This window comes from Podarcis liolepis (assembly GCF_965112155.1).
Source record: "Podarcis liolepis genome assembly, chromosome: 10".
Lineage (NCBI taxonomy): Eukaryota > Metazoa > Chordata > Lepidosauria > Squamata > Lacertidae > Podarcis > Podarcis liolepis.
In genome coordinates this window covers 22,633,070-22,654,626 of record NC_139562.1, presented here as the reverse complement: position 1 = coordinate 22,654,626, position 21,557 = coordinate 22,633,070, and the positions used below count along the sequence as shown (strand labels likewise).

The 21,557-nt window shown below is 45.1% G+C and overlaps 1 protein-coding gene across 3 annotated transcripts; it reads right to left on the bottom strand.

The window, feature by feature from the left end:
* Nucleotides 1–2,778: 2,778 nt before the first annotated feature.
* On the bottom strand, nucleotides 2,779–7,786 carry MRPS33 (mitochondrial ribosomal protein S33). Of its 3 annotated transcripts, none has more exons than XM_083462119.1 (3): nucleotides 7,672–7,786; nucleotides 5,298–5,649; nucleotides 2,779–2,931 (listed from the first exon to the last, which is right to left on the bottom strand). In XM_083462119.1, exons 2-3 carry the CDS (start codon nucleotides 5,615–5,617, stop codon nucleotides 2,826–2,828), a joined length of 426 nt encoding a protein of 141 aa, XP_083318245.1. In that variant the 5' UTR covers nucleotides 5,618–5,649; nucleotides 7,672–7,786; the 3' UTR covers nucleotides 2,779–2,825. The 3 variants fall into 3 exon arrangements, with proteins under 3 accessions (XP_083318245.1, XP_083318246.1, XP_083318247.1); XM_083462120.1 differs by having other exon boundaries at nucleotides 5,298–5,562; XM_083462121.1 differs by having other exon boundaries at nucleotides 5,298–5,579; nucleotides 7,672–7,734.
* Between the last annotated feature and the right edge of the window lie 13,771 nt (nucleotides 7,787–21,557).

The window sequence follows — 21,557 nt, the reverse complement described above, 5'->3', positions numbered from 1 at the left end:
GTGTAGGCCTTGCACCTTAGAAATAAGAGTAATTGTCTTGGACAACATCTTCCCGCAGTTGTATGAGCCAATGTTAAGAGTTTTCTGTTGAAATCTCTACATCTGTAGTCTCTCAGATATGGATCTGTATTTGCATATGCAGATCATCGCAGTGTATCGCTCATGGCTTGTAGTGGGTAACTGGTTATAACCCCCCCAGCCATCAGTTTGTATCTGGTTCAACAAACAATTCTTCTGCGCTGGCTCTGGTTGGAGGATAGTAAACAACAGCAGAATAGATCCATCAAGCCTGAAGTCTGAACGCCCCATAAGTGTGATGAAAAAAGGAGAATGGGATTAAGGAACAGGATAACTTTCAGTAGTTCATACAAAATATGACGACTCTTTCAACCTATGATTGACTTTCTCTGGAATACAAACCAACCAAAAACTGGATTGACTTGAGATATTTCTGTTTTTTAAATCCCTGAATCACTTATTGGCAAAATCAGCCCAAGAAACTGCAACCACCATTTCCTGTAAGGCTGAAAGCTGACAGCCTTTCTCCATCCCTACTTCTGTCAAAGTGGTATTTCTGGGCTGTGATGCTTCAGTCTCCTTGATTCAATCCCTTCTAAACCTTAATAAGTCTCTTGTGGTACCATGGCTCATTGATAGGAGTGCATTACTCGCATGCAGAGTCTCTGATCCAATCATTTGGGATCTCGAGCTAAAAGGATCAGGTAACAGGCAATATAAAAAATTGCTAACCACAGATTCTGGAGAGATGTTGTCAGCCAGACTTGACAATTGAGGGCTAGATGGATTAGTCTGAGCTACTCTGACCTCATATAAGGCAGATTCTTATGTTCCTATTAAATTTAAATCCTTATTAAATTCAGTTATCATTCTTCTAATTATATTATCATTTTATCAGAGTCTCTTCTTGGCATGGTAGTGTTAACTATTTAGAACATGAAGTTTTCGGAAAGGGTCTTTTATTTATTTCTAACCAGTTTTCTCCAGCATCTAGCTTATTTTAAGAGCTTCGTAAACAAAACTATCCAGTGACTGTAAACGCCCCCATACAATGGGAAAAAGCAGCCCTCTGATCTAACCTTCTAAGGAAATTCAAAACTGATATCTTGGCATAGCACTCGGAGCTTGTGTAATGTAAATTAGCACAGGCCTGCCTCCAACAGAAGTCACAAGAGACCTATTGAAATATACATGACTATTTAACTCCATTGATTTCAGTCGGTCTGCTCTGAGTAGGACTTAAGGTTGACTATGTAGTTCAGCAACATCTGGCAGGCCAGATTCCCCCCACTCTGGCATTGGATTAAAAAAACGAGACAAACACCCATGAAATTAAACACTGAAAGAGAAAAGCAGATGATCTGGGAGGTGACGAATGAAGGAGCACAAGAGAAAGGTGAGAACCCATTTTTCCTTTTGGTGCCTCCCTCATATAAAAAAGGGGATGGATCAGGCTGGTAGAGACATAGGAGATGGGACCTTAAGTATAGAGAGCGTAATTTCTAAGTACTCCTGACAATGGGGAATGGAAGCTATAAGAAAGGTGCTCATGGTACCAGGACCTCACTGTAATTTATTGCACACTTCTAGGAGAAATGCGTATTTCAGTTAACCATATAGTTTAGGCAAAGAACATGTCTTATTTCTCACAGCATATATCACTTTTCGGTATGCAACCAATTATATACATTTCAATAAAGGATGTAGGGCGACAGCCAGTGTCCTCCAGCTGAGATGCAATTAAGCCTGTGCTTTTAAAGAATGGCCTTGGCAGCCACCGTCCTCTCAAGGGCAGGTTGGAGGAAACGGTAAGAGAAAGCAGGTGTTCTGCCACTAAGCTACACGTCACTCTATAAGACGACCCTACCCTAACTCCTTACCCTAGCTTTTAACACTTGAGATTTGTGTCCCCCCCCATGCCCGCCTTATTTCCCGTAATCTTAAAATTGTTTCAATCTGTTTGTAATATTGTGTTGTTTTAATTGTCGCAGTTTGCCCTGGGAACCTGGCATAACAAATTGTAATACAGTGGTACCTCGGGTTACATATGCTTCAGGTTACATACGCTTCAGGTTATAGACTCTGCTAACCCAGAAATAGCGCTTCAGGATGAGAACAGAAATCGTGCGTTGGCGGCGTAGTGGCAGCGGGAGGCCCCATTAGCTAAAGTGGTGCTTCAGGTTAAGAACAGTTTCAGGTTAAGTACGGACCTCCAGAACGAATTAAGTACTTAACCCGAGGTACCAGTGTACTACTTCCACTACCACTACTGATAATACTACTAAACAGGACCGGCTAGCTAAGCTATTTTTGCTCAGGGGCAACGTCAGGGTGGCAACTTGAATTAAATATTGGGAGGGCCCAGGTAAGCCCCACCCTGCATAATCGATCACAAGACGCAGGGCACGCACACCAATTGAATGGCATTGTTTGTCAACTATGGCCTGGCACCTTCAAATATTTTTCTTTGGGGTGGGGAAGGGACCTTTGTCCCTAGGAGTTGGCTCCTGTGGGCAACATTCATCCTTGGCCCACCCTCTGGAGGCCGCAAGTCCTCAGGACACCCCCTTTGCTGACCCCAGCAGCGAGTGAATCCACCCTCTTTTTGCTATCACCACCACCAAAATTGACGGAGTCATGCAGATGAATCTGTTACAGCCTTTCTCTTCCTTATGTTATAGGGGCAAGATGTTTGCAAAGGATGCCTCATCTTGAGATAAATTCCCCGGCCTTCTGAGAGTCTAGTAAACAGTCACCATCTGTCCAAGATGTGTTTATTAAATACAAGGTCTACTGCAACAACGGCGTTATTTCTTCTTCAGCGCTCTCTTTCCTTCTCCTTTCACAGGGCGTCCTTTCCCGCGCAGCTTTTTCAGCCGTTTCATCTCGTCTTTGAAATCTTCATGTTCATCTCTGCAATGAAAGAAACAAAGCTGGTTAAAAGCACTGAAGCGTTGGTATCCACAGGGATTTTTTAATTTATTTTTTTTAAGGGGGAGGAACATAATTGAAAAGTGGAAGCAGGCAAGTTTCAAACTAAACAGATGAGAACAATGCCTGCACATTTTGCCTCGTATTTAGTTGCACTATTTTCTTACATGAAATGGGATAGCCATCATAATGTTGGATGGGTTTGAATGAGAAACAGGAGGCGAGCCTCATGTTTAGTTCTTTAGCGAGTGTTTTCTCAAACAGCTCATAGGCCAGCTTTGCACATAACACCAAACCATGGTTTCTTCAACAGGGCATGATTTGACTTTATTTATTAAATTTATATCCTGTTCTTTCTCCAAAAGGAGGCCTGGGGGGCAAACATGTTAACACTATTAAAACTTCTAGAATCCGTTAAAACCAACCTTTTAAAACTAGTTAAAAACTCTGAAATCAATGATTTCAGGGTCACGAGGGGCAGAACTTTCAGCTATCAAAAGCCTGGGTAAGCTGTAGCACAGATAACGAACCATGCATGGCTTGTTTTGTGAAAAGCTTGGGTTTGTTTTCTGGATGTTTTGCCTTTGAAGCTTAATGAGCATCTCCAGTGGGATGGCCCAATCAAGCCATTGCTAAGGAAGGGTGTTGCATTTGCATGCAACACCGTCATTGTTAAAAAAATAAACCAAGGTTCTTATACCAGCAACAAACCCTGGCTTCAAATCATGGTTTGTGGCAGCAAACAAGCCATAGTTAAGCTGCTGGAGAGGGTGTGGATTATCAGTCAAACCATGGTTTAACATCATGTGTGAACCTGACCAGAACCTCAAGGGTGACCTGAAGAGGTAAGTATATGTAAGAAGGTGACATCTCACCCATCTTCTAATAAAACCAACTTCTTAGAGTTATAGAGCATAAATATTTAAGTTTGACCCTTAATGGTAGCAATGCTACTGACCATAGTTCACAATTTTCAAGTCACAACTATGAGGGCGAGGAATAAACTTTCATAAAATGGAAATTGAGATCAATGCCTTTCAGGAATCCAGGTTTGAGGTACAATAACAGGATGGCCTATACAGAGACTCACAGAAATGCCTCAGCTAAGAGCAATACAAATTCCCCTTGCAGCCAAGAAAAAAGATTTCCTGTGAAGTACTCTTTATCCTTCACTACTTATCCTTTTAGTTTTCCCGCTTAACACATTATTGAAACTTGTACCCTTCTGTCAATGTGGTATTATTAAAACTGCCAGGGATCATGAAAAGTTTAATGAGACTCAAGAGAGAAATGGCTTCACGTGTCTTGTTTGGCTGCAGGAAGCATTCTGCTTACACTTCATAGGATCAGAGTATGCCTTTTAATAAAGCCAACTCTGATTAAAGAGCCTTGAACTGAATTAGAGCTTTAATTTTGATTTACCTTTCCGAGTTGCTCTACTTGTCCATTAGCGGGATAATGTCGTTTGCCTAAGGCTGTCAAGCTGCTAATATTATTAGATGTTCATGAAGTACCTTTCAGGCCGTGATTTTGTTCCACCCCCATAAAATGCCTACTGACTATTTGCCTGCAGCCAAATGCATTTCTGAAAAGTGAGATTGTGAACCCATGCAGGCATCTCTGAGTAAGAGACCTGCTAAAGAAAGGTGCTTGCAAGAGCCAAGTGTGTAATTTACATCTTTCCTGCGCCAAAGGGATGCCCTCCTGTGAAATGGGCAGCTGTGACATTTTCTCCCCAGCAACAGAGAACACCTGGATGACTGTTATACCGGATTTAAAAATAGCAGCATGCACTGTCTGTTATGCGAAAAGCATTTTGAAGCCAGTATGATGTCAAAAAAAAGCTTGATTTCATGGCTTAAAATGTTGTTTGGAAGACGCTGGCCTGATAACAGAGAAAACAGGGAACCATGGCTCATATCCAGCAATGAAGCGTTGTGGGTCCAGTTTTATGGAACTCCCTTCCAGCTGAAGTCAGACAAACCCCCTCCCTGTTGGGCTGAAGACTTTAATTCAGTAGGCATTTTAATTGATGTTTGATTTTATAGTTTTAACTGATTTTAATTTTTTTGTATTTTATCTTTGTAAAACACTTTGGCTATTGTAGTCCAGTGGTATATAAATGAATCAATAAATAAAAACTGGAGGGCAGAAAGTTCCCTTCTCTTGATTCCGCTAAAAAGACCTGAATTTGGAATCTTGTGTACACAAAACACATGGTTCCTTCCTCTCTGCCTGACGCAAAGAAGCAGGCTCAAACCACCTTCACCAGCTGTAGGTTATAAGGAGCCACCTTCTCCTCTCAGTCCCCTATTCTCCCTTCATCATCACCCCCTCGCCTGGATCACCTGTAGAGGCCGTAGTAGCGAAGTTTCGTCATGAGGTTGTGGTAGGTGTTGTGCGGAGGATACCAGCCATAAACTTCCTTCCGTTTCGCATAGGGCTGCTCGCTTAACAGCTTCACGACTTTCATGGACGATGAATCAGTCGGGCGAGCCACTTCTCCAAATATCCGAGTGCTCAAGTGGGCCATCCGTAAAGCGTAGTAGGAAAGATTGGACGACATCTCCAAGCACAAACTGGGCAGCACATGGAACTGTGGGCACCTCCTCACTAGAAATGGGGGAAGGCTGCAGCAGTGAGACAGTCCAGTACACCGAGAGTACATTTCAATCAAATGTCTACTTCCATTTTCAATCTCTATTTTAAAAGAACGTACGAAGTGCCTTGCAATTAAAAAAAAATTCTTCTAAAGATTCTCATTAAGCCTTCATATTCTTAAAACATTTTGTACCTTCAAAACTTATCTTTTCCATTAAGCTATCGCCATAGCCCAACCTTCCCCAGCCTAGTGTCCTCCAGATGCTTTGAACAACAGCTGCCATCATATTTGATCATTGGCTATACCAGCTGATGCTGATGGGAGGAGCTGCAGTCCAGAATATCTAGACGACACCAGGTTGGAGTAGCCTCCTAGTTCAAACTCCCAGCAACTAAAAAGAAGTCTAAGCATTTGCATATATTTGTCCCATTACTAATGGCCCTTCTTGACATCTCCTTGAGTTCTTTTGCCTGGCTTGAACTTTTATAGGCCCATCTGCACTATATATTTAAAGCTGCTGATAACTGTTAGCAGATCTTTATTCCTCTCATGGAGCTACAATTCCCAGAGTTCTCTGGGTAGAATTGATTGTTAAACCAACCCGAGAACTGTAGCTCTGTAGTTAGGTTGTCTCCTATGACTCCCAGCACCCTTTAACTACATATCCCACGATTCTTTGGAGGGAGCCATAGCTGTTTAAAGTGCCACGATACTGCATTAAACGTATAGCGCAGATATGGCCATAATGCGTCTTGCTTTTCTAGATGGAGGACCAAGACGAGTGTGCGAGACAATGAGACTGTGTGAAGAAACTGGCACTCTGTTGAAAGGCAAAAATTGTATTTGTTGCTCCAGCTGCTTTCGCCTAGGGGGTTTGTCCCCACTGCTAGCATGCAGCCCTGGAAAGTTGCTGAGAAGAGAAAGCGACCCCTGGACTGAAAAGGGGTGAGGAACCTGTGGCCTTCCAGATACTGTTTCAATTGCACTCTACCTCTCACCAGCCCCAGTACAAGGATTCAATATAGCAGGGACTTCTTTAAAGAGAGATATCTTAGGGAAAGAAAGGTGAACCTTTTGGGAAGAAAAGCAGCTGGAGGGAAGTTACAGATAGGTAGCCGTGTTGGTCTGCCATAGTCAAAATAAAAAAATTCCTTCCAGTAGCACCTTAAAGACCAACTAAGTAAGTACTTGGTATGAGCTTTGGTGTGCATGCACACTTCTTCAGATACTGAAGAATCTGAAGATCTTAATTCTTCAGATCTTCAGATCTGAAGAAGTGTGCATGCACACGAAAGCTCATACCAAGAACTTACTTAGTTGGTCTTTAAGGTGCTACTGGAAGGAATTTTTTTATTTTAGCTGGAGAGAAGGTCAAGGAGGAAGAAGCTGCAGGAGGAGCCTGGGCGTGTTTGCTCACAAGTACTGTACTAGGACTGTACTAGGACTTGCCGATCAAAAGGTTGGCGGTTCGAATCCCTGTGACGGGGTGAGCTCCTGTTGCTCGGTCCCTGCTCCTGCCAACCTAGCAGTTTGAAAGCACGTCAAAGTGCAAGTAGATAAATAGGTACCACTCCAGTGGGAAGGTAAACGGCGTTTCCTTGCGCTGCTCTGGTTCGCCAGAAGCAGCTTAGTCATGCTTGCCACATGACCCGGAAGCTGTACGTTGGCTCCCTCAGCCAGTAAAGTGATATGAGCGCTGCAACCCCAGAGTCAGCCACGACTGGACCTAATGGTCAGGGGTCCCTTTACCTTTACTCTCACGGGAAGGGCACGTCGGGTTGCAAACCTATACTGTATCTGTTCCCGGCAAACGGATCCTAATCATTCTGACGCAAGGCTGGACTCTGGAATGCGCTTCCTGGAGAGCAAGCCCCATCCAGTTCAGAGATCCCATCGCGATCTGTACGGATTTCAGCCTAGCGTAATGCAAGGAAGCGCGCACGGATGTGACTCGCTCCGAGGACATGAAATTAAACGCACCCAGTTCCAAAGTTAAATGCACCCGCAAGTCCGTGCCCAGGACTCTCTCCTGGGAGTTTGCAAACGGTTTGGCTCACAACCCTCCCGGGAAAATGAAAGCAGGAGCGACCCTTTGCAAAGCGCTCCCTCCCGCACCTCACCTGCCCCAAGCGCTCCTCCGCCTGCAGGAAGCGTGCTCCCTCCTAAGCGCTCCGGGTCCGAGTCCGCGCGCAAAATCTCGAAAGCGGAAGGCGCCGCCGAGGGGAACCTTAGGAGGTGAGCACGCGCATGCGCCGTGTCCCCAAAGGATGCCGCCATTCGGCCGGGCCCGGGAGTGACGTCAGCGTACGGAACCCAGAGGCTCGCGGGACTCCTCTTTCATCAGCGAGGAGCTGCAGCACGTTTGCTCCTTAAGTGGCAGCTAGGCGGCTGGCAGGACTTGTGCCGTGTAGTAGCCAAGATCCTACGGCACACACCTAAGTCTATTAAAGCCAAGGGGCTCAAAGCACTCCTGTATGCACTTTACAGAGGACTAAAAACCCAATGAAGGTTTCTGTTTACACGTGCCTGCCTCTGCACACGATCGGGATGCTGTTCATACGAACAGTCCAAAGTCTGTGGGTTTAGATGGGAATCTGGGTGCGCACTTGTTACGCACCAATCCTATGCACTTGGGAGCAAACATTGCTGAACTCAGTGGGAATTGCTTCCGATAGACACAGGATCCAGCTGCGCTGTCCGTTAATTGCAGTGGGGTTCAACCATTTCGCTTTGATTTTTTTTACAGCCACAGCAACGCCCTCTGCACATTTTACCTGGAAGTATGACCCCGCGATTGAACACATTTGGTGTTGCTTCTGAGCAAACATGCCTAGGCTTGCAAGAGAAGACTGCCCATTCTGCACTCGCCTATGCCTGGATAATGCCCACAGGATCAGGTGGTTAGGATGCAATTCTGTCCGCAGCTCTTACTAGGAAGGAAATGCCACAGAATATAGTTGTTGTTTAGTTGTTTAGTCATGTCCGACTCTTCGTGACCCCATGGACCAGAGCACTCCAGGCACTCCTGTCTTCCACTGTTCGCAGCTTCGAGAACACTGCCCAACCATCTTGTCTTCGTCGTCCCCTTTTCCTTGTGCCCTCCATCTTTCCCAACACCAGGGTCTTTTCCAGGGAGTCTTCTCTTCTCATGAGGTGACCAAAGTATTGGAGCCTCAGAATATAGTACCACTGATCATTCATTACCTGTAAGAATGTAAGGGGTTCTGAATGCATGGCAGAAATCATACACGTGTGGGGAGTGAGCCCTATTGGCTTCAGTGGGCCATATACCTCTCTATACACCAAGATCTTCACAACAGGCTATTTTCTAGTTCTGCTGCTTCCTTAGGATGGATGGAAAGGGAAAGGGCCCTATCAGTAGTGCCCCTACTATTGTGGAATGCTTTCCCTGAAGAAGCTCACTGGGTGTCTGCCTTGATCATTTTGATGCCAGAGAAGGACCTTTTAATTTCCCCATACCTTTTAATCTAAACAGTTTTACTGCTATTCAGATCCTTACTTTGCTCCTTCACATTAATTTGTGGGTCAGTGCAAGGTACCGCACAGCCATAGGTGGGCAGCCTTAGATTTTTACAGGGTCCTTCCTCAGAGAGGGAGAGACATTGCGGCTGAGAGTTATGTCTGTATCCCTTTCCTAGAGCACCCCATGTTTATTGCCACAGCCTGCCTGTCTTTCCAGGAAAGGCCGTAGAACTTCCTGTAACTTTGAAAACAAGTCCAATTTTCTGATTCAAAATATAATATTTCAGGAATACAGGACCTTCTCATTCTGGGTTACAATCCTCTAGCTTTGATGCCGCAAGAATGCACACAGGGAGTGCTACAATTAAAATGAGGCTGCATTTTAAATTGTATTTTAACCCGTATTTTAATAAACTGGTAAATATGTTTTATTGTAATTTTATTGGTGTTAGCCACTCTGAGCCCGGCTCTGGCCAGGGAGGGCGGGGTATAAATAAATTTTATTATTATTATTATTATTATTATTATTATTATTATTATTAATGTTCACCTCCCCACCCGCAAAGTAAAACTGGCAGGGACTGAAAAGTGTGGAAAAAGTGCTCCTGCTTTTTATTTTCAAAACAGTTGCAAACAAATCTGAAAGTTTGTTTCAATAGAAGCATGGGATGAAATAAAATAAAAGAGCCTTCTCACTGAAGCGCATTATGTGTTGATAGCGTTATTTGCTGCTTTTTATTAGGTAGCACAGTGGCTCACAAAGGCGGCAGGCGGGTGGGCGCTGTGCCGGCAAAGTGTGGCCCATAAAGCCACACCAGTAAACAAAAGAGCTCACGTCATTTGCGCAAGGTGCCTTGTTTACTTCTCGGCAGAATGGAGGAGGCTTTGTATAATTCATAAAGCCATAAATGGTTTGGGGCCCCCATTTGCTCTCACTTCTGTTTTCCCACTTCCCTCAGGGAACTGAAGGATGGCTGCTTCCCAGAACAATAGTTTAAGGTTACTTTGGTATGGGGATCTGCATTTATGACCTTCTGCCATATATTCATAGCGTGGGGACCTTAAATGCCTGAGACTGTGGAGCGTTACTGCCTGTGGAATCTGTCTCTCTCTCTTGCATGGGCTCCACAGCGTATAGTGTATGCATTTTAAGCAGCATTATACCACATTAAACTGTCCTGGTTTCCCCCCCAAAACCCTGGGAACTGTAGTTTGCAAAAGGTGCTGGACATTGTCAGGAGATTTCTAGTCCTCACAGAACTACAATGCCCAGAGTGGTTTAACAGTTAACCCCCCTTCCCAGGCATTAGATGGGGTCCTTCCCACCTTGATTTGAAAAGCTGGGAATTTAAACTGGGACCTTTTGATTGAAAAGCATGGGCTCGACCTCTGAGCTACAGACATTCCCCACCAATGATGATGATGATGATGATGATGATGATGGTATTTATACTCCCCCCGTACACATCTATCTGGGTTTCCCCAGCCACTCTGGACAGCTTCCAGGAAAAAAAAAGGATTCCTGGCATCATCACAAGGCTTTCTAGTGATTGTTGATGCTGCAACCAAGGCCCATGAGCTGCTTGCTCTACTGTTGATTTATTGTATGCCACTATGGACAAACAGATTAATTACTGTTCCGGCCACTACCATTGCTGATAAAGGCTGGGTTTTGGGGGAGAGGGGGTGTATTTGTGGGCAGCACACACCGATCTCTCTCCTATCTGTCTGGCAATCTTTGGGATTGATGAGCAGCAAAGTTTACCTAAGGAAAGAACTATGTATGTTTGCATTAGTGTTGCCATCTCCTATAAATTCATCCAGATCATGAACATGGCTCTGCATATCCCATGATAGAATGCCTGCTTGGTCAGCTTCTCCTTCTCCTTCTCCTTCTCCTTCTCCTCCTCCTTCTTCTTTGGCAATCACTCGTAGCCGAGTAAGATTGTCTTCCATATACACAGTTTTAACAATGAGTCCGTAAGTGACTGTGGAGGGCAGTTCTGGATCCACAAGTCCTTCCACAGTGGGAGCATTGGTTTCTGGGTGGGAGTTGATCATGGTGTGGATTTGCCAAGCGGGCCTTCCTCTTAGCACGTTTCTCCCTTGTGTCCTGAGTTCGAGTGTCTTCAAAGCCCATGACACCTTTGGTAAAGGCTGTTCTCCAACAGGAGTGCTCACAGGCCAGTGTTTCCCAGTTGTCAGTGTTTATACTACATTTTTTTTAGATTTGCCTTGAGACAGTCTTTAAACCTCTTTTGTTGACCACCAGCATTATGCTCTCCATTTTAAAGTTCGGAATAGAGTAGTTGCTTTGGAAGACAATAATCAGGCATCCGCACAACATGACCAGTCCAACGAAGTTGATGTTGAAGAATCGTTGCTTTGACACTGGTGATCTTTCCTTCTTCCAGTACACTGATATTAGTTCACCTGTCTTCCCAAGTGATGTGTAAAATTTTTCGGAGACACCGTTGATGGAATCTTTCGAGGAGCTGGAGATGGCGTTTATACGTGGTCCATGTTTCACAAGCATACAGCAAGGTTGGTAGTACAATAGCTTTGTAAACAAGCATTTTGGTTTCCCAGTGAATGTCCCAGTCCTCAAACACTCTGCGCTTCAATTGGGAGAAAGCCACACTCGCAGAGCTTAGGCGATGCTTGATTTCGGCATCAGTGTTGGCCCTTGTGGAAAGATAACTGCCTAGGTAGGAGAAGTGATCGACATTTTCCAACGTTACACCATTGAGTTGGATCTGTGGCGCTTCAGAGGGGTTATTTTGTACTTGTTGGTGCAGCACTTTGGTTTTTTGGATGTTGAGTGATAGGCCAAGCTTTTTGTACACTTCTGCAAAGATATTTAGGATGGTTTGGAGGTCATCCTCTGAGCGTGCACACACTACGTTCTCATCAGCATACTGAAGCTCTCTGACGGAAGTTACCTTACTCTTTGCTTTCAGCCTGTTCAGATTGAAGAGCTCACAGGGGTCATAGGATCATGCAAGCCCACTCACTATGACAAAGTGATGATCCAGCGAGTGGGGCTTGATCAGCATACACACAACAACAATGTTGCAGTATTCTTATGTGCTGTGTGATCATAGGCACACACAACAAGATACTCGAATCATCAGTCTTCACAAACCATTTTAGAGAAGATCTGCATCTTAATTCTAGAAAGGGAATTTGGAACTCACAGAACACATTTCTCCAGGGGTTTCGAAACAGCATTAGATGGCCCACAAAACCCCATTATGCATTGTAGTGTACATAATGCAGAAGCTAAAGTGCTGTGAATGGGAAACTGAGTTGAAAGTGCTGCAATACATGGGTGGATGTCTGGGACTTAAGGGATCCCCGGACAACAGAGATTCATTGCAGTTGACTTGCTCAGCTGCAATCCTAACACCAGTTACCTGGGAGTAAGCCCCATTGAAATCAGTGGGACTTACATCTGAGTAAGCAGTCATAGGTTCATGCAGTGCAACTTAGTACCCAACACACATCCCTCCACCTCTCCCTTTATAAGCTGTTTTCTCTTTAAGGAGTGGGAGAAATCAGTGGCAAAAGCATATTGATTCAGTCATCATGCACTATTGCAAAACGGAATTAAATGACAGAGCATGCTGAAAAGAAAAGGCGTAATGGAAACATCTGGCACTGTGCTGATAAAACTCTTGCAGCAACTACCCTTTTAAGAGCTCCCCTGGAAACTCACCCATTCATCATGGGCTTCCAGACTGAAGAAACGCAGCTATCTATGCCTAACTGTGTTTGCCCAAGTGTAAAAAACAAAAACAGAAATCCATAGGTAACACTCTGGGAAGATAATAGTCTCTCAAAATTAGTAGCAGCCCCCTGAGTCATCAGAGGTGTTAAGTGGTATGTTGTGTTGAGCTGTTAGAATTTATGGGGGGGGGGGCGGATCTGCAAGTATGGTCAAGGCGCTTCTCTCATGCTAGCTAGGCTACACCATTTTTTCGGGAGGCTTCTCTGTGGCCTGTTTTGCAAATATTGCTAAGCTAAACCATATCAAATGAGCAGGTTCCTTCCTTGAGTGAAGACCAAGCCAGTGCTCCTCACCTGGTCCTGTGGCTTAGCACAGTGTTACATCCAAACTCAGACTTGTGTCTGCCTCCCCCAGAAAAACTGCAATCAGCAAAGCCAAGAACAAATCTTAGATACAGCTCATGGATTGTAAGGGGCGAGACGTAACACTGAGCCAAACCCTAGCTTAGTCCTGGTGCATGGCAGTGGCAGGACTGTGAGAGGAGGGTTATGGCTGTGATCTTTGTTGTGGGAACCTGCATACCTGCTCTTTCATGCTAAGCCATGGTTTGGCTTAGCTTCATGCGTTAACTGAGTCATTGTGTGAGACGAGGATCAAAAGGGTCACTGAGGGAAATTGGAAGCAAGCAATGCTCATATAGACCTGCTATTGCACTACTGGAGGGGAGCTATCACTCAGCAATAGAAGTTCTGTGTTTGAGAAAATGGCTCTGTGGAAATCCTCATATGAATTAACCTGATCTGTGTCTCCTGGACTAACGTACGAATTAGCTGTCCACTAGATCGTGCACTTCCTGGATCATTGCAATGCAGTTCTCAACTAAAAAATGAATTAAAAATGTGTTTTTAACTACCTTTCTTTACTTTTGAAATATACTCGGAGTCGAGAGTGGATTTCATGCTCTTTATTCAGCTCATAGTGGTGAGGAGGAATGGAAGTTCCCCCAGAATGTCTGCTTTATATACCTTATTTACACAATGAGCCCCACGTGATTGGCTAATTCCGGGATTCACCTGTAGGCCAATCTGGTGGCAGATTCACTTCCACCTGGAGCTGGATTGGGTGTCTCCTGTGGACCAATCATACTGCTGCATTCTGAATCCTATTGTTCTGGGACCAATCAGACTGCTACATTCTGAATCCTATTGTTCTAGGACCAATCAGACTGCTACATTCTGAATCCTATTCAACTCAGTACATAACAATGTTCATGTTTTTTTTTAATCCCAGATTAATGCAGAAATGGGACCGAATAGAAATAGTCCACCTTAATCTGGGATTTTAAATGAAAATTCGGACTTAGATATGCAGTTATCCATAATAAAGTATGCATTTCTTCCTATATACATAAAAATGTAAGGCTGTTGTCATGCTGCAGTTTGCATGGCCAATAGGCGGTCATGCCAACTCCAGCATAACAACAGAGTGGCAGGCTGCTCAGGTCAGATGTTTAACAAAGACAGTGGAGGTGCTCCACAGAGTGTTTTGCCAGTTTGTGAAGCACCCCCCTCCCCTGTTAAACATGGCTGCATCGAGGTTCAACAAAGTGGGGGAGGTGCTTCAGAAAACCACGCCTCCCCCTCCTATAAAAGTGGGTGGTGCTTGGAGCGAGCAGCAATGGATGAGTAAGGTGTAAAGAGTCTGGCCAGGCATGGGAGAAGAGGAAAAATAAAGCAAGCAGGGGTGGCAGCTCCTAGTAAAACATGTCTCTCCAAGTACACGTTTCTAAATTTATTTTCTCTTGGAATACTGTATACATTTTGAAATCAACTATCCTAGGTACAGTATGTACCTTCCATGCAGAAGGTCCCAAATTCAGTCCCTGGAATCTCTAGCTAGGACTGGGAAAAAATTCTGTCTGAAATAGTGGAGAACTGCTGCTAGTCACTGTACACAAGGGTGCCACATCTATGACTTGGAATGGAGTGTGAGAGGCAGGGCAGGGGTGCCAAATTTAGGCAATGCACAGGACGCCACTGAAATATAAGACTCCAAGGTCCATCCCAGGCCTGTACACAATGCTGAGCTTCATAGACTAGTGGCCTCTTTCCTCCTCACCCTCAGGGCCTTGGCTACAGAGAGCCAAAACAAACAGTCTCTCAAAATCACAAACAGCCTCTGAGAGTGAATCATTGGCAGTGTTAAGTGGCATTTTTGTGTTCAGTGTAGTTCTTGTAGGGAGATCTGCAAGTCTGCCCCAGGCGCCTTCTGGCTGTGCTATGCTGTGATCATCTCCTCCTGTTTGTGGAAGGTGCCCAACTCTGACCCTATGGCTTTGTTGTTGTAGGATCTGATTCAGAGGGTTCCTGGCCACCAGATTCCAATTGTCCTTATTGGACGTCTGTCCATGTGTGTATCAGAGGGGCTGAAGCCTCAAAACCTATGTTTTCGGGAAGATTGCTGGGAACTTGAGACTGTGCCTCTCTCTTAGATTCTTAGTTGTCAGCAACCTTTCAGCCCTAAGAGTTGTGCCCCTGCTCAACAGCATCAGCTTCAGAGTCAGATACAGAGGTAACTCGGGTGAAGTACTTAATTCATTCCGGAGGTCCGTTCTTAACCTGAAACTGTTCTTAACCTGAAGCACCACTTTAGCTAGTGGGGCCTCCTGCTGCCGCCTCGCCGCCGGAGCACGATTTCTGTTCTTATCTTGAAGCAAAGTTCTTAACCTGAGGTAATATTTCTGGGTTAGCGGAGTCTGTAACCTGAAGGGTATGTAACCTGAAGCGTATGTAACCTGAAGCGTATGTAACCCGAGGTACTACTGTACTTGGTTTTGCTCCTTAGCTGGTGGCCTTACAGTGTTTGTGTCTTGAACATGGCTGACCTTTAGTGTTACTCAGGGCATTATGGGAAATCAAAACAGTAGTGGCCTGTGCCAGAGTAGTGACACCACCGCCAGGAAAGCCTGCTGAGGGCAAGCATTGGGTTCTTTGTTGTAGGAAAAATACGCTAAGGGACCATAGGGACCAAGTCACTCTGTACTTATAAAATTTATCTTGAATAAGCCCTACACAACGTATGTTCTAGCATGCTTCTAAGATGAGAATAAATTACCCCACACTTGTGCATCTATCCTTTTGGTCAAATTACTGGTGTAGGCTTGCAAAAGATTGGGAAGCCAGGAGAGATGGAGAGGGGGCTTGGACCCCAGGGCTAAGCCAAGGTGTATCATTTGGAGTAATTGCTCCCATTTGTCATCCAGGCCTGTAATAGCTTTGAAGTAAAATAAATCATTAGTCAGAGGCAGGTCTATAGTATGCTTATATAAGGAAGCTATAATGTATGTGAAACACTTTGGACTGCTTGAAATGTACTGTACTGTATGGAGTCTAAGCATCTTTTTGGGACTGCTGGTGTAGATTAAATAACTTCAACACCCATTTTAAGTTGAATTATCAATCACACCTTCAGATGCCAGGATAAGGAACTACAGACATACTCACCAAGCCCTCTGCCTCTACCCATAACATCACACTAGCTAAGTTATAAAATCGCAGTGGTTTGCACCAAGAAGGTTGAGGCTAGTGTAGCTCAAGGAGCATCAATTGTAAACATCTGCCTGTACTTACTTCAGATTTAGGGAAAGGACTTTGCTCAGTACCTGTGTCCCCCACCCCCACCCTCTGTTTTGGATGCTAAATTGACAGGGAACACATTGCAATGACTTTTCTGTGGGGGGCCCTATGTTGCCATGCTAACCTCATCCCCAATGTTTATTGTGGTTCAGCCTTAGTACCAAAGTATAGTCTAAAGCAGCCTTTCTCAACCTGTGTGTCCCCATATGTTGTTGAACTACAACTCCCATCACCCCTAGCTAGCAAGGCCAGAGCTCAGGGATGATGGGAGTTGTATTCCAACAACATCTGGGGACCCATAGGTTGAGAACTGCTGGTCTAAAGGCACATGGAGGCTCCTTGCTGAAGCATCTGCCTTGTATGCATGGAGAAGGTCCCAGGTTCAAGCCCTAGCAGTCTCTAGGTACTGCTGGGGAAAGCTTGTGCCAGAAACCCTGGAAAACAGCTGCCAGTCAGTGTAGACCAGGGGTTGTCAAGCTGGTCCTTGCCCCCCAGTAGTGGGCATTTCAGGATTCTAGTTGGGCGGTAGGGGGTTCTATGGCACAAGCTGAATCCTCCTTCCATCGAGCCCTAGTGGGCAGTAAGGAAATTTTACCATCAAGAAAAATGCATTAGTGGGCAGTAGGTATAAAAAGGTTGACTACCCCTGGTGTAGACAAACCTGAGCTAGATGGATTGATAGTCTGGCTCAGAATAAGGCTGGTTCCTATGTTCCTATGACTAGGATTGATGGAGTAGTCCTCACAATGGCAGCTCAGTGACCCACCTTCAAGGAACACACAGCCTTTGGGTGTAAGACCTTAGTTCCATCATTAGGTAATTACAACAAGAAACCATTTTGGGCAGCATCAACGCTGCTGAAAATATTCAAGTATTTTTCTTCCTATACCTTTTCTTCCATTCTTCATTGTGGCTTAAGAGATTCAGTGGGGAAAACAGGCCTTCTTCACTTTGAGAATTCCTCTCTCCTTTCTGTGCATTTGCCACTGCCTCAATTTATAATCTGTGCTTTGTGATCTAATCATTTTTACAGCAACCCATTACAATATTCACAAAACTATTAAGTTTTCAGGTGGGAAAGCAGAAGCTGCAGGCACAGATGAACTCTGAAGAACCACGGAGCGCATTTTTCATGCAAATGATCCACTCCTAAGGAACATGGGGAGGAGAAAAATTCAAAACTTGTAGATGGATGCAGTAGGCTTTTTATAAATAGATTTTTTTTTCATCCTCGGCATCAGCTGTTCTTATAGATATTTTCGTGCTATTGAGTAAAGCTCCTCAGCTGGGACTAGCTGCCCGCAAAGATACAAAAGAATGAGGTTTTCCTTCTCTGTCCTCCTGCAAATATAAAGAACTTTGGAGAAACGCTCCTCATTGGGTCTGTGGGATTTTTCTTTCTTTCTTGTTTTCCTTCTCTCAACTCCAGACCTCCTATAGCAATTTCCTAACATTCACAAATGTCGACTAAAAATAACTGCTGCCTTGTATTTCATTGGATGCCAGCCGTTCACAGCAAAGCAAGTCACCAGCTGGGGCTGGCATTGTGGAGATGAGGCATTCATTCTCGAGAGAGGCAGGATTAAGCTCCAGGTCTATTTCTCAATGAGTCTGTGGGTTGCAGCTCACATTGATCAATGGGAACACTCCCACTGAAATGTCTCTGGAGTGTTCCGAGGGGGCGGAGCACCACTGAGATGACCCAGCCAGGGGTCATTCTAGAATCCAGGATCGTCCAATGGAGCTAAGTGATAGGAGATGCCAGACAAGGAAGTAGTTCTTCACACAGTGCATATAGAATTTGCTGCCACAGAATGTTTGAGGGTCGCCAACTTTAATAGCTTAAAAAGGCAGTTAGGGAAATTCACCGGCTGCTAGTAGGAATGCTAGAGAATTCAGTCAGAAATTGAAATTGCTGCACTTTCATTAGAGGTCAGGAACGGAAACCATGCAAGTGTATACGAGTGGCATTTGCTACCATGTCTCCTTTAGTCCATAAATGCTATGTAAATCGTTGTGTTATTTTCTGCATTGCTTTTATGTTTCCCCATTCATTGAAATTCAGTGTTTCCCAACCGGTGTTCCGTGGCACACGAGTGTGCCGTGAGACATCGGCTGGTGTGCCGCGAGATGCCTGGAGGGAGGCGGGCGAGTCGGGCGGCGAGAGGCGGGGCGGCGGCGGCGAGGAGAGGCCGCGCCTCCTGCTGCTGCCTGGCGCTCCTCCTCGCAGCCGGCAGCGCTGCCTGGGCGCCTCCGCGCGACTCTGCCTCGCTGGGTTTGGTCTCCCAGCAGAGACGGGTCACACGCGCCCCTCCCTCCCTCCCTCAGCCTGCGCGGAGGGAGAGCCAGAGAGAGGCATCGCTCCTGCGCTCCGAGGCGGATTGAGCGCAGCTGAGAGGAGCTGCCGAGGGAAAAAACTTTCACTTTTGTGCGTCCCTCCCGGCGTGACGCTGCGCGCTGACGTCACGGGGCGGGGCTTTAATGGTGGTGTGCCGCGAGATTTTTCTTCAGTAAACAGGTGTGCCGTTGCCCAAAAACGTTTGGGAAACACTGCTATAATTACATCGTTAGGCTCAGCCACAGCAGATGGTATTAGTGGAATATGAACTGCAGGGGCATGGAAGCAGCAAACACAGGACGGGATGGAAATAATAATAATATAATAATAATAATTTATTATTTATACCCCGCCCATCTGGCTGGGTTTCCCCAGCCACTCTGGGCGGCTTCCAAAAGAGTATTAAAATACTATGATACATCAAACATTAAAAGCTTCCCTAAACAGGGCTGCCTTCAGATGTCTTCTAAAAGTCTGGTAGTTGTTGTTCTCTTTGACATCTGGTGGGAGGGCGTTCCACTACTGAGAAGGCCCTCTGCCTGGTTCCCTGTAACTTGGCTTCTCGCAGTGAGGGAACCGCCAGAAGGCCCTCGGTGCTGGACCTCAGTGTCCGGGTAGAACGATGGAGGTGGAGACGCTCCTTCAGGTATACTGGATCACAGCCTCCTTCCATCCCAAGCTACTGGTCACAATGGCTCTATGCTACTCCCAAGATCAGAGGCAGTGGAAGAGGCTATTATTCTCACACCTTGCTTGTGGGCTTCCTAGAGGCGTCTGGTTGGCCAAGGTGAGAAACAGGATGCTGGACTGGATTGGCAGGGGCGCTTGAACCAGCAGGATTCTTCTAATGCAGACATAGGCAAACTCCGGCCCTCCAGATGTTTGGGACTACAATTCCCATCATCCCTAGCTAACAGGACCAGCGGTCAGGGATGATGGGAATTGTAGTCCCAAACATCTGGAGGGCTGGGGTTTGCCTATGCCTGTTCTAATGCGTTTAGAGAAGGGTCCTGCAAAACATAGTCCTGCTAGGAAATAAGGCAGAGAGGAAAAGAAGGAAGGCAAGAGAGCCCATTCATGCACACAACCTCAGAGACTGCATAGAGCTAGCAAATATTCATACACCATGAATTATGACTGGAGTTATGCATTATTCAGGGGGAGTTTCCGACTGCCTTTAATGTATCTTATAGCTTTCAGCTGGTCAAAACTTTTAAGAGGGTTCCTTTCTTAACAGTACCTGCTGATCCCTGAGTTTTCCCTTTGGGCAAGATCCCATCTTTTACCCCACTGTGCTGCCTCTTCCCTTCCAAACTTGCCATAGCTTTTGTCTGTGATACCTTCCCCTGTGACTACCACAACCTGCTCCATTCAAATATGTTACAACACAGTGAGAGGGTGTTCTGCCTTTCCTTTTAAGTTTCCCTTTCTAGGAGTTTAGGACTCTATGCTTGGCACTATGTTCATTTTTCTGTTTTATTTCTATTTATAACCCACTCTTCATTGAATATTTCAGTCCTAGGGTGGAGCACAAAGAAATACAATTACATACACACAGAGACAGAGAGACAGACAGAAAATGCAGAATCCATAATGGCAAATCCAATACACAACATAAACAAATTGCCATCCTCTTCATAAACAAGTGTTTATGAAGGACAACTGTTAAGATTTCCAGTTTAACCTGGGCAGAGAAAATTGTATCCAACCAAATGAAATGAACAAATGGTCTTTAGCATTGGTTACCAACTCATCTCTTATCTGGGGCAGTTGACTCCCTCTCTGTTTCTCATACAAATGACCCCTCGCTTTGTGCCAATGGACTCCCACCTTTTTCATCCCCATCTTGGCTTTTGCCCTGAGTGTCATGAATCATTGCCCATCCACAGCAAAGAATATCCCACACTAGCAACACAGCAAATAATAATAAATAAAATAATAATAATAATAATAATAATAATAATAATAATAATAATAATAATATACATTTTTATTTATACCCCACCCTTTCAAGTTCAGAAAACCGGGCTCAGGGCAGTTAACACCAAATTTAAAACACCAATTGATGCAACAAAAAACAGCATAAAATACAGTATAAAACGTGAATAACAATAAATTCAGAATTCAAAAATCAATTCAGGGGGGAAATCTATCCAATAAACATTAGATGATCACCAGGGCTAGCTGGCTAAATTAGTCCTATTTGGGCCAGCAAGGAGACCAGGGGAGAATTAGCTGTGGGACCCCAGAGCAGGTAATCTTCATAAAAAGGGGAGGGGGAGGGAAGAAAGGGGAATAAAAGATCAGGCTAAGTTCAAATTGAAAGCCAGGCGGAATAGCTCTGTCTTACAGGCCCTGAGGAAGGAAGTTAAATCCTGCAGGGCCCTGGTCTCATGGGACAGAGCATTCCACCAGGTTGGAGCCATCACTAAGAAGGCCCTGGAGGATAATCTGACTGACTTAGGGCCCAGGACCTCTAAACTATGATTATTCATGGACCTTAAGGTCCTCTGCGGGGTGTACCAGGAGAGGCTGTCCTGTAAATAAACGTAAGAGAGTGGCACTTGCACTTTTGTGGCAACACCAAAGTAGTGATTCCAAAAGCAGTAGCATCTTCTTTGGGGCAGACCATTGGCAGCTGCTTGCTAACCCACAGCAGGGCTCTTTAAATAGCAATCTCCAGGCTGAAAGCCAGTCAATAAATCACAGCTGGTGTTTCTCTCCTCTTTCCCCCAGTTATGCCAAGACTCACAGGGCTGGAGGTAAATAGGGCTCCTAGAGAGGAATGTGTGGGTGGATGTGCTCCCAAACAGCAGTCAG